The sequence below is a fragment of the Neophocaena asiaeorientalis genome, unplaced genomic scaffold, assembly GCF_003031525.2.
Source record: "Neophocaena asiaeorientalis asiaeorientalis breed wild unplaced genomic scaffold, Neophocaena_asiaeorientalis_V1.1 scaffold65, whole genome shotgun sequence".
NCBI lineage: Eukaryota > Metazoa > Chordata > Mammalia > Artiodactyla > Phocoenidae > Neophocaena > Neophocaena asiaeorientalis.
In genome coordinates, this window is record NW_020173215.1 from 16,774,505 (window position 1) to 16,790,968 (window position 16,464).

At 46.3% G+C, this 16,464-nt stretch overlaps 1 protein-coding gene across 1 annotated transcript in view; it reads right to left on the reverse strand.

Moving 5' to 3' along the window:
- Positions 1-16,464, reverse strand: part of AFAP1 (actin filament associated protein 1) — a 101,329-nt gene that overhangs the window by 32,099 nt on the left and 52,766 nt on the right. Inside the window, exons 9-10 of the mRNA XM_024745213.1 lie at positions 10,257-10,468; positions 5,297-5,442 (exon numbers count right to left, since the gene is read on the reverse strand). Of these exons, the coding sequence (XP_024600981.1) occupies positions 5,297-5,442; positions 10,257-10,468 (358 nt within the window). The remainder of the gene's footprint in view (positions 1-5,296; positions 5,443-10,256; positions 10,469-16,464) is intronic.

Below are 16,464 nucleotides of genomic sequence, written 5' to 3' on the forward strand. Positions count from 1 at the left end.
ATATATATATATATATATATATATATCAACATATATTTAGGAAAAGAAAATGTACAGTAAAGAAAGAACGAAAGATTCTCCTTGTTTTTAGATACATATTTGTAGTTTGCTGGTTTAAACATCCCGTTTGAGGGTATTTTGGGGGTGAGGGTTTGGTCATGTGAGAGGCAGGACATGGGATGACCACGCCCTCCCCATGCCTGTGGTCCCAGGACGCTCCACTGCCCGTGAGCACTGATACCTGGATCTGTTCCACGTCCTGGCAGACGGACCCCCTGCCCAGGGACTGTCTCCTGCCTGGTCTGTGTCTCTGGTTTCTGGCGCCCAGCCTGGCACCCACACTGGGACACAGATGCCAGGAATGAGCGTGGACCATGAAGGGGCAGGACAGATGCTCACTCACTTGGAACAGACACCAGCAGGATGCTTCTGACCCACGGAACGTAAGGGGAGGTCACAGACACACAGGATGTCCTGTCCCAGCTGGAAGAGACCTCGGTCACCAGCTAGGTTGCCCCTCATCTCACAGAGAGGGATCTGGGCCCCCAGACCAAGTCTCTGGGCCTGAAACAGCGAGTGGATCCAAGACCGAGTAAGAGGCCCCTCAGCTTCTGGCCTGGCACTCTTCCTAAAACAGGATTGTTAGCCAAATAGGAAAGTGGAAATGAGATAAGAGACCATATGCCACTTGTTAAACCAAAAACGTAAGACAGAAAAAAAAAAAGTATAGGTAAAATATACATAACAGAAATGTCACCCTCTTAACGTTTCTTTAAATATTTTATTTATTTATTTATTCTTTTGGCTGCCCCGGGTCTTAGCTGCGGCACGTGGGATCTAGTTCCCCGACCAGGGATCAAACCCCAGCGCCCCGCATTGGGAGTGCGAAGTCTTAACCACTGGGCCACCAAGGAGGTCCCTACCGTCTTAACCGCTTTTAAGTGTACAGGTCTGGGGCACTAAGTACATTCACACGTTGTACAGCCGTCACCACCACCCACCTCCCAAGCCTGTCATCTTCCCCAAGAGCTGAAGCGCTGTCTCCCCCGCCACCGGCACTCGCACCCAGCACCCCACTTCCCGCCTCTGTGGATTTGCCTACTCTGGTACCTCACCTAAGTGGATCACCCAGTATGTGCCCTCTTGTGTCTGGCTTATTTCACTTAGCGTTAATACCTTCAAGGTTCAGTCACGTTTTCAGGAAATAGACTTTAGAATAAAACCTCCCAGGGATCCAGATGAGAGGGTGACTCAAGGTGAAGGTTTCCTGTCAGTCTGCCTGCTCCCCTCTCTGTGTCCACACTGATCTACCGCTTTTATCACCATCAATGTTGTCACAGCTTTCTTATGGGGTTCCAACCCAGCACGACTTGAAAAGAGTTCCAGAAGAAACTTTCAGAATATTTGCCCTGTATCATATCATCTATATACATCTCATTTAAAAACAGGCCGCAGGAAAGCATGTTTCAAATGCTTACCATTATTAACACTCTTAAACAGACCACTTTTTACATGACTATTATTTCTTTTACTGTCCTCTTCCCAAAATACACCATTGACCTTTCTCCCTCAGACATAATCCAATGTACACAAATTTCCCCTAATAACCCTGAGAAGATTCATTAACTGGCTGACAATTTACATAAAGGCAAAAATTAATTCAACCTCAGATTATTTATCACATTGGCAAGCTACCATATTTTATAGTTTGAACGCTGTTTCCTTGTTAAATCTCTTCTCTCAATTTTTACAGAAGGTTTGGCAGAAAACTAATAAATAAAAATAAACTTTATTGCTAAGTGACATCTCCTATAAAGGTTTTTCCTATAAAGGTTTTAATGGGGTAGCAAAGACTCCTGCAGCCACAAACTCATTACATGCATACTTTTAATAAATCCGTTTTCAGAATTGCAATCTACACTCCTTTCTCGAAAATGTGACCTTCCCACGTTTGGTTTAGATGAATATTCCACACTCATTTGTGCTCTAGGGGAAATATTTTTAGTCAGGGTTTCTCTTAGACGTGGTCATCAGTTTGCTCATTATCGCTGAAGTTACACGTGGACTTAGGAGAGGCTTTTTGGAAACTAATAAGGTCCAAAATAGTACGGTTAACAACCATAAGCTCCTTTCTCTTATGTCACTCTAGATGGGTAGATTTTGCAAAACTGGACTTAAGGATATTACATTTCTTAAAAAGCTACTTTAAATGTGCTTTACTTACTGCACGATTGGGAGTTTCACTGCGATTTACCTACACCTTGCTGATTAGATAGAATGTTATTATGGAAAAAATAACGAGGATGAACAGTCAGCACTTGACTGTGTCACCCTGGTTTTCACACAAAAGAACAGTAGCGAGAATAAGCAGTTTGTGCTTCAGAAGTCCTCCAGCATTACTGGAGGTTTCTCAGTAAAGTCGTACAAGATTAATTCATTTTCTCAAGGCTATTTACCTCAATTGGGTGTAACATGGTGGCTTGATTCCTAAGATGGGCAAACGTTATCTTCGTTTTACTCAACCCCAGGATGTCCCAGGCAATCATTAGATAAACATTCATTCAAGATACAAAGGAAGAACGCTCCAATCTCCCATAAACACCACTTGGGTGGAAAAACTAGATGGCGCTGTTCTTATTAAATAGGCAAATGATAGCGTAAACATTTGAGTTTATCTTCTTCCTACTCAAAGGGTAGGAAGTTGATAGAACGTTTATCATCACCTGCTGATTGTGTAACTCCATCACCTGCTCTGTTTCAATCTGCCTCTCCTCAGCCCCAATCCAGACTCTCTAAAGACGAAGGAAACAGAAGGGGGAATCAAGGGATCAGAGCTATGGCAGCTAGAAGTTTCAGACATCATGTCGCCTAAACTCTGTTTTCACGCAAGGAAGCTGGAACACTAACAGCTTAGGAATGACTTGCCCAGACTTTCCATTTAGTAACTACTGCAGCAGGACCAGAACCCGATTTCCTTCCTCCAGCCCAGTGCGTCCCCTCGTAATCCCCCGGGCACGGCTTTATACCAAGGATCAGCAAACTCCTGCCGAGCATGGCCACGTCTGCTGGTTTCAGGACCGTCCTGCTGCTTTTGCCTGGCCATGCGGAGCTGAACGTGGCGACAGAGAGGGGTCGTCACGGTGGAGAACATGGGGTCTGCAAAGCTGAAAATGTTCACCATCTTGCCCTTCACAGAAAAGTATGACCAACCCCTGCTTTAGACAGTGGACAGCATGAAATAGGAACCAGCCACTTCTTAATTTCACAGATCCATTCCTACACATCAGCAATCCTCAAGTGTTTTTAGTCTTTACATCCTTCGAAGTTACTGAAGACTCCCAAAGAGCTTTGGTTTATGTGGGTGTTTGCTATCAGTGTTCACTGTACTTGAAATTGAAACTCAGAAATGTATTCATTTTTATTCATTTAAAAATAATGGGAATAAATCCACCACATTTAAACATATTTCTATAAAAATTAACTATATTTTCCAAAATAAAAGAAAATGAGTGAGAAAAGTGGTAGTTATACATGTTTGTAAATCTATTCAATGTTTGGCTTAAGAGAAGACAGCTGGATTCTCACACGTGCTTCAACATTCAACTGGTTGCAACAAGTTGCTTTGGTTGAAGCATACGAAGAAAATCTAGCCTCCCGCAGATATCTAGTGGTAAAAGTGAGGTGTATTTTCATAGCTTTTCCAGGTCATGGTAGATATTCTTTGATGCTACACCAAAACTCGACAAGTAGTAATTTCTTAATGATTCATTGCCATGTAGAATCTTCACTATACTGTATCAAAAATACCACACTCAACATCACCACCAATCTTATCAGAAAAGTCTGAGTACGGGGAAGCTGTCAGCTCACAGTGGCAGATACAAATCTCCCCAGATTCTCATTTCTGAGTGCAAGCTCAACCCCATTGCAGGCGACAAACACTGCCAACCGTTTTCCTCGAGGGGAGAGGCTCACTCGGTTCATTTCTGAAAAAGTGTCTGCAAATACTTAACGTCTGAATAACCATAGTTCACCCGTTAATTGTTCTTTCAAGTAAAAGTGAAAAAATGGTGGTGTGGTTAGGGAGCGGCTAGTTGAGTTAGCAACTCGGTCTTACGAGAGCGTCTCCTCAAGACAACATGACAGTTCAGTCAATGTAAGTGCTTTGTGTGTCCTGCCCACTACGTAAATGTTAAAAAGACACGTACTCGAGAGATTTCATAAAAATATCTACTATCTGGCCCTTCACAGAAAAAGTAATCATTGTACTGCTTCATCACAGACATCTTTTTTTTTTTTTTTTTTTTCCCTCTGGCTGCGCTGCATGGCTTGCAGGATCTTAGTTTCCTGGCCAGGGATCAAACCCGTACCCCCTGCAGTGAAAGCATGGAGTCTTAACCACTGGACCGCCAGGGAAGTCCCCATCACGGACATCTTAAGTGAACACAGCATATCCTTTTACTACAAGCGAGTGGCAATGGTCACGGCACAGTGTGGAGTGACCACTGATGGTCCTAAGGCACCTGCCAATCTATCCCCCACCACCGCCCTGCTGTTGCTTTTGCACCATCGATGCAAATGTCACTACAGCGAAGAAGAAAAATAATTTCTTAGCATTATTATGAGAATAGTTTTGACCTCTGGGACTGACTGAAAGGGTCTTGAATACCCCCAGGGGTCTGTGGACCATACTTTGAGGACTGCTGCTATAATTTTCTTTGCCGTCATTATGTTAAGGAAATATTCATAGTTTGAAAGGACGTTTTTGTACATAACAGCACTTTAAAAACAATCACATTTAAGTTTTAAAAGTATATGATTGATGGCTCTGAAAACTCAGTCGTCACTACAGCAATATGTCGAATTATTTATGCTTTATAGAACTGTTCCCCTAATACAGGGGTCAGCAAACTACAGCCCATGGGTCAAATCTGGCCCACTGCCTGTGTTTGCAAATAAAGTTTTATTGGCACATGTCCATTCATTTACGTGTGTGACTGCAGTGGCGGAGCTGAGTAGTTTTAACAGGGAACATTTGGTCCACAAAGCCAAAAATATTACTATCTTGCCTTTTGCAGAAAAAGTTTCCCAACCCCTGTTCTAACAGAAAACACAGATGGTTGAAATGACAAACATTTCAGCAAACTTTGGGTTAATATTATACAAAAAGGAGAGTCTTCAGCTGTTTCCCCCCCCCCCCCTTGAAGGCTATACACTTACATAAAAGGAAAAGAAAATTAGGGAAAAAATAAAGTTGTTTAATTTCAGTGCCGCTTCGCACGGCGGTGGATCTTACCAGAAGGTTTGCTTGGCCGTCTGAATGACATTGGCCGACATCTCCACGTCTATGTAATCATAGTGCAGGGCCCCAGGGTCTGTGGAGGACCCCGTCTCAGCCAGCAAAATCCCAATCCACCTGCCCATGTCTTCAGAAGAAGATGCCTGTTGAAGTGAAGGGGGGAAAAGTGCATTTTACTTAAGTAACAGTAAAGAGTTTTAACATTTTCATTAAAATGTCAAAAAAGAGACAACATAACAGGAAAGGCGGTGGAACACGAAGCACCTGAGGATGTAGACAAGGAGGCAGCCACTACCTGAGCCACGGGATTAACACTGCGTCCACTCCAAGCCTTAACGCGGAAGCTGCATAATGGTTATTCCCAAGGAAATAAAAACCCGAGGTCCTAAGATGCCTCCCAATTATTTTGGGGAAAGGCACTAGGGTGGAAGACATGGAAATTAATGGAATCATTTAAATCTCGGCTAAAAGAAGCCGTTTAGAAAGGCTCCTTAATTTGGCAACAAAATCTGGAAAGCAGAAAGGCCCCTCTAACCACAGCCGCTTAACCTGGAAACCACACCAGGCCACGGCCCCTGTAGGTCACCGACTCTGGTGACCAGTAGCCCTTGCTGTGGTCTCCTGAATGGGCCTGGAAGGGCAATTTTATTTCCCTGATTAGATGGTACAGAATATTAACCGACTTTCACTTTCGTATTAGCTGTGATATAGGGGTAATGTTTATAATCATTGCGCTGCTTTGTGCATGTCATTCTTTAAGATGTTTGAAATGCTCCCCGGATGTCATCTGCCTAATTTGCAAGTCTGAAACATATCTTTAAGATTGGCTTCATTAAAATTTTAAGCCGTCCTTCTTATGTGATTTAGAAAATCAATTACATTACATTCATAATGGTATTTCAAATGTCTAAATACTATTGGCTAATCAACTGTATAAGTCATATTTAAAGTTTAGGGGAAACTGAGCTATCAAATGTGTGAGTTAACTGAATGTCAAAGAAAAAATAAATATTTAGCTTTTTGCAAAAATTACAAATTTTTTATATAAAGAAAGATCTGTAAGTTTAGCTTTAAGACTTAAAGAAAACTGGGTTTCATCATTATAACCTTGATGAGTTGAACACTGATCAGAATACAAGTAATCATATATACCCCATGGCAGGCTCTCGGGAGGAAGAGCCATTGACAAGGAAGGAGTTGTTTTTTGTGTGCTGATAGAATTGGCTACTGATACTGTACAAGCAACAGTATCATATGCGGCCATGGACAAAGTGAATGGATTCCAATTACATGCCTTACGGGGAGTAAGAATGTAATCAATGTTTGCTAAATTGAAATGAATTGATTTGAGTGCTTGGATAATAAAAAAATCACAAATATGCTCTCTTCACTGGTCTTTTGTCCTCCCCCAAACGAAATCTAAGTCAAGAATGTATCTACGACTGAATCTATATCCATGTATCTATAACTATTTCATTTAAGCATTTTTAAAAGTATGTTAACATAATATCTAAGATGTTATTGATACTATTACACTGTTAACTATTTTCTTCATTGTTTAAGAAATTTCCTCGTAGGCTTTTAAAAAATAATAACTCTGTGGTGTTGGACTAAAATTAGAAGTATTAGTTACAATCTTGTGGCTTTTAGTATATAAACAGGTATACATGCAGGTATACACATGTATATATGCACATACATGTGTGTAATATGTATAACACAGAAACATGCCTGAATATACGTATGTACAAACATACACATACACACAATTTCCTATGACTACTGAAAAGGCCAGGCGCAATGACACCCCAGTAACTCTGAGCACACCTTCTACCCAGATCCTGGTTTCTAAACACCATTACCCACTAGGAGCTGTCCACTAAGAGCTCTTCGGAACACGGCTGATTCCAAGAGGCCTGGGGCAGAGAAGAATACAAGATGAGCCCGGAACATCTTGTTGCATCATAACATAAGGAAAGAGCTCAAAGAAAGAAGGGTACCGCGGACTGTGGTGTCTTTATTACAGGGACATAGCAAAGGCCACGTGGCTCGAAGGGCTTTCTGCTGACCAACTCTGTTCATTTGACCAGGATAAATCATGACAATAAAGGATAATAATCACTGATTAAAACAATAATCTACGAACCCCTGCTGATATACATATATATATAAATGAATGAATAATTAATTGAGAGAAAGGGAAATCTTCCTTATAGTAGATACTAACTAATAAGTGTAGAAGGAATAATGGAATTAGAAAGTCCCCATTTAGCAGCTGTCATTTTAATAACTGTATCAGGCAAGAGTCATTCACGGATGCTAAAAATTAGTGGGTGAAATTGTGAGTGAGAGGATATTGAAAGAGTCTCAAAGAATCTCCCCACATGAAGCTTATTAAAGACAAACGGGAAACACAGTAACTTTGCAGTGGGGAAGCCATGCAGACATCCCACCTGAGAGATCAAAGTTAACATCACCAGTTGTGGGACAAACTGATGGGCGTACCTGCTTAAGTGATGCAGTGTCAAACACACCACTGCTTCCACGTGCCCCTGCCAAGCATGCCTACCCCAGATTCGAATTTCAAGGAAATGGCAGATATGCCCAAACTGAGGGACCGTCTACACAATAATGGTCTGTACCCGTCCAAAGTATCAATGTCGTGAAACCAGACAGAGAAAGCCAAAGAGACTGCAGCTGAATGCAACACACCACCTGGGGTTTTCTTCCGCTGACAAGGGACATCATTGGGATAACTGGGAAAATCTGATTAAAATCTGTAAGTCAGATAATTGTATTGCATGAGTGTGAATTTCCTGATTTTGATAATTATACAGTGGTTTTAGTAAAGAAATACCCTCATTTTGAGCAACTTCACACTGAAGTGTTTAGGGATAAAGGGGCAACACGTCTGTAAAAGGTTCTGAAAAAATTTACACAGAGATAGAGAGAGAGAGAAAGAGAGAGAGGGAGAGAGAGGGGAAGAGACCATGCAAGAGATATCAAACATGGTAAAATGTTAGTATTTGGGGAATATGGGTGAAGGGTATATGGAATTATTTGTACTAGTTTCACAACTTTTCTGTAATTCTGAAATTATCTCAAAAGTTAAGATAAAATGGTCTTAGAAAAAGTACAGAATACAACTTTACTGGTCAGATCACTGCATTTCCTAACTGATTCAGGCAAACTCTTTGCTTATGTTGGAATACTGAGTGTGGTTACGTGTGTGTGTGTGTGTGTGTGTGTGTATCTGTGTTTGATTCAATAACTGGAATAGGGAAAAGGCAATGAAACACACCCCCCATTTTTTGGGGACATGAGGCTGCACCTACAGGGATGGGAGCAAAGACAGGACAGGGCCCTTCTCACCCAGCTCCTCCCCTGCCCCTGCCCCTGCCCTCCCCACGGGGGCTCCTGTCACCACCCGGTGTCCAGGCCAACGTCTCACTTTTCACCCCCGAATCCAGCGTGTGCCAACCCACAGCGTGTGCCTTCCTGTCCTCGCAGCCTCTCTCAGATCTGCTGCCAGAGCTCTCACGTGACACCTCAGTTGTTTGCATCAAGTGTACAGTTTCCTCATTTACGTTTTTGGCTTTTTTCCACCCTCATCCACCCTACAGCTTTCAGCCCTCATAAATGATTACAAAGCACACCGACTCTAGCCCAATGCTCTGTTTTACAGACAAATAAAGAAGCCGAGAGAGAAAAACAGACTGGGTTGTGATCAAAGTCTGCAACAGAACTAGGACTGGGGCCCAGATATCCTGATCCCAGCCAGGCCTGGCCTCCCGTCTGGGAAGTCAGCCACAAGGGCAGGCTTGGCCCTTCGACCTGTTATCTCAAACCATCCAAACCATCGGGCAAGGAGCCCTGTGTGAGAAAGAACTATGTTGTTAATCTCTTTTTGTCCCCACCAAAAGAAAGCAGTCTCTGAAACTAACTCCTATCTCCTACCAAGACCTTCTAGGTTGGCTAACGGGGCCCCTTTGATCTTGGTCACAAGCCCACGCCCTTTCCTTCACTGGTCAGTGACACTGCATTTAGATTAGGCCCTGCATCTGATTAATTCAAAACACACATCAGCCATGCCACCAAACCCAAAATATCCTCATTTCTACCAACTGTATAGCATAAATATACTTACACGTACTCCAGAAATTCTACACTCTGATATTTGTGTATGCGTGGATATACATATGTATGCGTGTGTGTCTTTGTATCTTAATCATGATAATGCTAAGTGAAAAAAAAAAGACAAAGGAAAAAAGGTCTGAATTAATACTGGGTAGAAATAAATTAATAACAGACGATAAATAAAAATTTTTAATTTCAAAAGTGAAAGTTTTAAGTGTGTAGCTAAGAAATTTGTTTGAATTGCCTTTTTTTGCTTTCGTGAATAAGGAGGTCTGAAAAAGCAACCAAACAATAAAACGCATGCAAAGCCAAGGGTTCTTAAAAACCAAAGGTGTTCTTTTTCTTCTTTTGTAATCTGGCTCTCTGGCCACTGTCGATAGGCAACTGGTAGTCAAAAAACACCTGCTCCATCGGTGAAGAAGCCCAGAACATTCCAAAGGACAGCTTGAAGGAAATGCCACCAATTCAGAGGCAGACCACGGTTAGGGGAGAAGTTTTACTGGAAATTTTAAAACAAGTCGTTTTGTGGCCACTTTTAGAAAGCAATCTACTGCCTGGAACTGTGTACTGAACTTCCACGCAAACACGAACAGAGAGGATATCAGACAAGGAGGTGACCTGGCAGGCAGTCTACCGTGGACATTGTGCAGAGAACTGGTTGTGCCGTCCACACAGCTGGGGCCCCTCGGAGAAGAAAAGCAGGACACGTGGGACAGGACAGAACCAAAGCTGCCATCAGCTGGCTGTGAGGACCTGACGGGGTGTCCAGGCCGGACCCTAGAAGGCAAACCACCGCGAGCAAATGCCCTGTGGCTCCCACCTCCAACACGGCCACCTCCTGGCCGTTGCGAAGCAGCCGGAATGTCAGGGGGTGTTTGGAGTCCAGCCCTGGGATGACCTCGCAGCCACGGAGCGGGATGGAGACGATGTGGGTCTTCAGGTCGGCCCTGTCCTTGTGGAGGATGAGCTTATTTTCCTTGACGCGGCACCAGCGCTCCCGCCAGCGGCTGTTGGAGAGCACGTTCAGGTAGCCTGCAACGAGAGCAGGCCCGTCAGCCTCCCCAGGAAGGATGCGCCCCAGGAGGCCACGAAGACGGAACGAACCCTGCACATAGCACGTCTGCAAGTGCAGGCTCCTGGGAGCCACAAGAGCCACCACTGCAAGATGACTGACCTCCATCAGCTCTGGGGGCTGAGACAGGAGCCCGAATGCACTGTGTGGTGCGTGCTGAGGACCATGGAGGGAACCCGGAGCTTGCCCGGCGTATGAGAGGTCACTGCGCCATCAGTGGCTGGCAGGAGAGAGGCTATGAGGACACACTGCCGTCCTCAAATAGCTGAAGGGACCTCACCCCGGAAAGGGTTCGGGTTCATTCCGAGTAGCTGCAAATGACGCCACCAGGGCAAAAGTGACAAGACAGCAGATTTTGGCTTAACATGAGGAATAAGACTACCTGAAAATGAAAGCTTCCCACAAAACAGGCAGCCCTGGGAGGTGACAAGCTCCCCACCCCCGGAAGTATTCCAGCAAATGACGGCAAGTCCTCAGGATGCGATTCCTGCCCAGAGGCCAGAGATGCCCTTCCTCAGTGCCCTCCGACGGGAGGATGCTGTCTGACTGCTGAAGTCTAAAGGCCTGAGTCTGACGCATGTGGAGTTTTGTCATCCATGTCTCTGAGGCTGCACTACATCTCAGCGCATTACGGATGGAATGTGATGGAATTACAAGAAGAGCTGTCCTCATTTTCTTTTTTTTTTTTTTGCGGTACGCGGGCCTCTCACTGCTGTGGCCTCTCCCGTTGTGGGGCACAGGCTCTGGACGCGCAGGCTCAGCGGCCATGGCTCCGGGCCCAGCCGCTCCGCAGCATGTGGGATCCTCCCGGACCGGGGCACGAACCCGCGTCCCCCGCGTCGGCAGGCGGACTCTCAACCACCGTGCCAACACGGAAGCCCTGCCCTCATTTTTAAAAAAAGGAAATCACCTCAAATACAAGAAACTGATCATTTTCACCTGTCACAAACATACAGTGCATTTTTCTGGAAATAACAAGGCAGGACAAACAGACTTCACGGGGTGACTTCTGAGCAGTCCATAACGCTAGGAAGACGGAGGAAGTGAGTGGAACAGCATATAGAGTCCAGGTCAACAAGGAAGAAGTGAAACAAGGATTCCTTAAGTCATTCGGCTGCTCTTTCGATTCACACATACACACACACACACACGTGTGCACACACGCACACGCACAGCTCAATAAATAAATAAATAAAATCCTCTCTGATCTTGATTTTTCTAAATGTCTTTTTCCAAAAGGGATCTGGACAACGCCTTTTGCTCCTTTATTAGCAATGGATAAATGCTATAAAGGCTAAAACTAAATGAAAACAAAACCCCAAACAGGGGTGTTAGAGGTTCCAGAATGATGCTATTTTATGCATAGACATTACTATACATAATAGCTCAATGAATTCACTAGGAAAATGCTTATAATACTTAAATGTACGTTCAGGGCTTCCCTGGTGGCACAGTGTTTGGGAGTCCGCCTGCCGATGCAGGGGATGCAGGTTCGTGCCCCGGTCCGGGAAGATCCCACATGCCGCGGAGCGGCTGGGCCCGTGAGCCGTGGCCGCTGAGCCTGCGCGTCCGGAGCCTGTGCTCCGCAACGGGAGAGGCCGCAACAGTGAGAGGCCCGTGTACCGCAAAAAACAAAAACAAACCAAAAAAAAAAAATGTACGTTCAGTTGAATGTAAATCAGTTCTACCAATATATCCTAAAGGGTACCTGGGACTAAAACTTCCGTTTGGGACACAAGTTGCCATATTTGTAAAATTACAGAGAAAATGGAGAAGTGAGCCCATGAGCTCAAGTGCCTGGGACCTGAAGCTCCTTGCGCTTTGCACAATTAGGAGGGACTGGAGGGAGGCGAAGACAGGCTGGAGAAGCAGAGTTCAGAAAAAAAAGGAGGCTCACACCCTGATCTCCTTCCTTCTTGTTCACGGCTATGCAGCGAAGACCGACCTGAAGCCCTTTGGACAGTTAAAGATGGAAGAGAAAGAACTGCTGTTTTCATTCTGGGAAATACTATTTGGAAATGACATAGTTCTTCTGATCCACTTATTCTTTTTTTTTAAGCTCTACTTAAAACATATAGTCAAATGTAATATCTGAACATCTGAGTAACAGCTATTAGAACTATTTAATATCTCCGTCTATAAGTCATTAATCACGCTGAAGGCCCACATCTTTGGATTTTTTGGAAGTAGCTGGCAACCAGATCCATCGTAAATACGTTCTGAGCACGAATGGACACACGTGGTCTATGGACAGTATGATGGCGTACAATTAAGAAGAAACAAATGGAAGCGTGGACGGCTTTCCACGAACTTAGTCTTCTTGGGCACACAAGGTCGACAGGCGAGTGAACAGTTTGTAGAAGGAAGCACTAAGGCCCAGGGCACTGATGGACGTGACCACTGGGGCTGGCAGAGTGGAGGCTTACGTGTGCTCCGGGGCGGGTCCTCAGCTGGGCCTTAAGGGGTGGGAGGATCCCTTCAGGCCTGGAGAAGCGGGGAGCGTGGTGAACTAAGACTTGAGACGTCTAGCGACCTGGTCACAGAAAACCTCAGAAGCTACTGTAGGGGCCTGTCCTTGTTGCAGAAGATGGCGGGGGTCACAGTGGGGAAGGAGATGCCAAGATGTGTATTGAGGAATTTAAGCACACCTGCCTCCTCAGTAACAGTGAGGGGATTCCTCTAAACTTCCACAGGACTTCTGGCTCTTAGAATTCACCATGTGGGTGCATCTGTCCCCAGCGCAGGGGGGCCGCAGCTTCTGAGTACGGCTTGGCCAGCCACGCGAATGACACATCTCCTGAAGAGGGGAAGGTGCTCATCAGGTTTTCTTCCCTGACCAAGTCACCAAATGCCATGGGTTTCTTGACATGTGAGTCACAAAAGGAATGATTACATTGGACAGATCCACACTTTAGTTAGAGCATGACTTCAAAGGAAATTACCATATTTTAACGCCTTCCTCATAATGAGTTACAGTTGCCCAAAAGGGAAAAGCAAAACGAGAATCACAGTGGGTAACAGGCCTGTTTCTGTAAAGAGCAAACGCCACGGAAACAAGCCCACATCTGGCATTTGGCCTCCCCCCGCAGGCTCACCGCCTTCTCCAAAGAGGTGGCCGAAGTTCCTACTTTCTGGGTAGGGACCCCGGATGAGGGAGAGACCACGCAGGGACATGGCAGGCAGCTCACCGAAGTACCCGGGAGTCAGAGGGCAGGTCCCATATCCCCTAATATTCTTTCTCCCCGCCACGACGGCTAGGCTGTGATGGCTAGGCTGTGATGGGATCCCTGCCGGCACAGGACCCCGTCAGCCCCGAGACGATCAGCCTGAGCAGACACCCACCACCAGGTGGCACCAAAGAGCAGCCGGGCCCCTTCGCAGGCTCGCCTGGGTCAGGTCAGCGCCCTGCTAATAAGGCGATTCCAATATCATTTGATTTTTTGTTTGTCTGTTCCCACCTATCATGTTACGGTGAGATGTTACGGTATCGTAACCATCTGGGAATTTCGGTTTGATGTTCTGAGGTTATCTTTGCTCCGAATTCTAAAGCAAGAACTCTAAGGCCTCTTGCAAAAGCTTGGTGACAAGTGCGTATGAGGTTTCATGAGGACGGCCTGAGGCTGACCAAACACACACAACCACAGGAGGAGGGGACAGATGTGAACGCTCCCGCGGTCAGCTGCGTGGGGACCTGGCGCCTCTGGTCCAGCAGCTGCGGACGAGCAGACAGGGCCGCCTGGCCGAAGGGGGGCCCGCGTCCACTGACTTCTTCTCTAGGACGGGAAGGGCAGCGTCTCCTGTGCTCTGGTCACACTTTTGTGAGGACTTTCACTGAATTGCCCATCTCATCTTAGCCAGCCTCAGACTGTGACCGGCTGAGAGGAAAGGGGCTGCTCAGAGAGCTGACCCCCGCCCTGCGACGCCGAAACCCTCCCTTCCACCAGAGGCACGCGCCCTCCAGCGGGCACCCAAAGAACCCGAGACACCCTTGACATCAAGAACGTGTCCTCCCCCTCGATTAAATGTCACCTGACCTTTTGTCGGGTGGATTACGACAGAAAGTGAGAGGCATATAACTTTCCTGCACATCCACCAAAAATCCTACTGCTGAAAACGTCACAAAGTCACTGACCATTAGAGCCAGAAGGGGCCCCAGAGATAACCAGAAGGTCCTTCCAACTAGCCCAGGTTACCCTGCCTCGGGAAGCCCTCCATCCTAACAACTGGGGACCACGCCTTTCACTCAGCTTCTGTATTTCTATTATCGGTATTTTCAGCGCCACTCATCGGCATTGCCCTCATGGCCGCTTGACTATGTCTGGTACGCTTAGGTTTTTTTCAGGTGAACAAATGAATGATAATAGCGACCATTTACGGAGCATAAATTATGAAGTAGGCAATGAGCTAAATGTTTCATGATTTTATCCTCAATTCTAAGGAAAAGAAAGTAGTTTAAGTATAAGCCTATTTCATAGGTGGGGAACCTGAGGCTCAGAGAAGTGTGTGTGACTTGCTTAAGTTAATTCATTCAATTAACAAGTGTTTACTGAGCTGCTATTATCCACCAGGCTGTGTGCTCGGTGCTGGGAACACAACTGGTGGGTGAATTCGACCTCCATCTTAATCCAGTAATGAGAGGAACAAGAAATTGGAAAATTCAGTGAGACGAAATTGTTAGAGGCCCTGAACTGACTGAGCACAGGAGGATACGATTAATCCAAGGTTTCCAAACTCCCACGGGGTAGCCTGCAGGGATCCAGAGGAGAAGAAGGTGGACAGTCGCGAGGCTTGCGGACGAGTCCAAACAACAGACGGAAACGGGCTGGGGAAGACAGAAAAACGTGAAAGGCATCTCCTGATGCCCTTATACGGTGACGATACTTCCGGAACTCCTGAGCACTGGAGATGGGAAAATAAAGGACCCATCTTTGCTCAGGGGTTTGTGTGCAAGTCTCAGGTCATCCTGTGAAAGTGGCTGTTTGTGGAGTGGACCCGGCTGCTGCTGAGGGCAGCACCCGCTGGCTGAGGGCCCGAGAGAGGGGTGAGAGCCAGGCGGGACAGGCGGAGTGGGGGGCTGGTGTGGGCGCCTCTTCCCACCCCGCCTGCGGGAAACCTGCAGAGAGCCCTCTCCTACCTGCCGGCATTTCTCCTGCACACCCAGAGCCCCAGCTGGCCGGGCTGCATCTCCCAGAAGAGCTGGGATTTGGACTCAGCTCCCAGTTGCCCTGGGGACGCTCTCGTCTGTGCCCCGTCCGCGTGGCACCCTGGGCAGGATGGGGGTCTTGGGCCTTCATCCAGCTACTTTTCCTGCCTGAGACTTTGCAGCTGTCCTAACGTAACTGAAGACAGTCATTCTCCCCCTCGATTTCTCCACAGGCTCCTCCCCTGTCCCCCGGCCCAGCAAAGAACTAGATGACAATTTTAAAACCTTGTGCACAGAGGATGTTCTCTTCGTGGAGGCGAAAGACGTCCACGGAGAGCCTGGCAGAAACCCTCAGGTGAGGATGCGGGGCTGCAGCTCCACCAGGCCTGCTCTCTGAGCAATTCCACTGTGCTTTTAGGCCAAGTGCCCACACAGCTGTTCATTAGGAGTCACGAGGGTGGCGAGCCCTGGGGGACGGAAGGGGGACGGGGGAGACCTGTGCTTCAGGACAGCGACAGGGTTGGCCGGCGGGCCTGGCCCTGTCCCCGGCTGGCCGTGTGACTCAGGGCAAGTCCCACGACCTTCCCGAGTTCTCGGTGTCCTCATTGTAAAATGAGGGGTCTGGACCACAGTTGCTAAGTTGTCTTCCATATGAATGTTTACTTGTTTTTCATGAAAGAACCTCTATTTCCTTTGCTGATCTGGGGCAGTTTTAAGAAAAAAAACCCCAAAAAACTAAAAAAGGAGTTCCCTTTTTGTTGGCTAATTCCCTCTTTCCATTTCTAACCCCTGACTCCTATCTCCTCTCCAGGG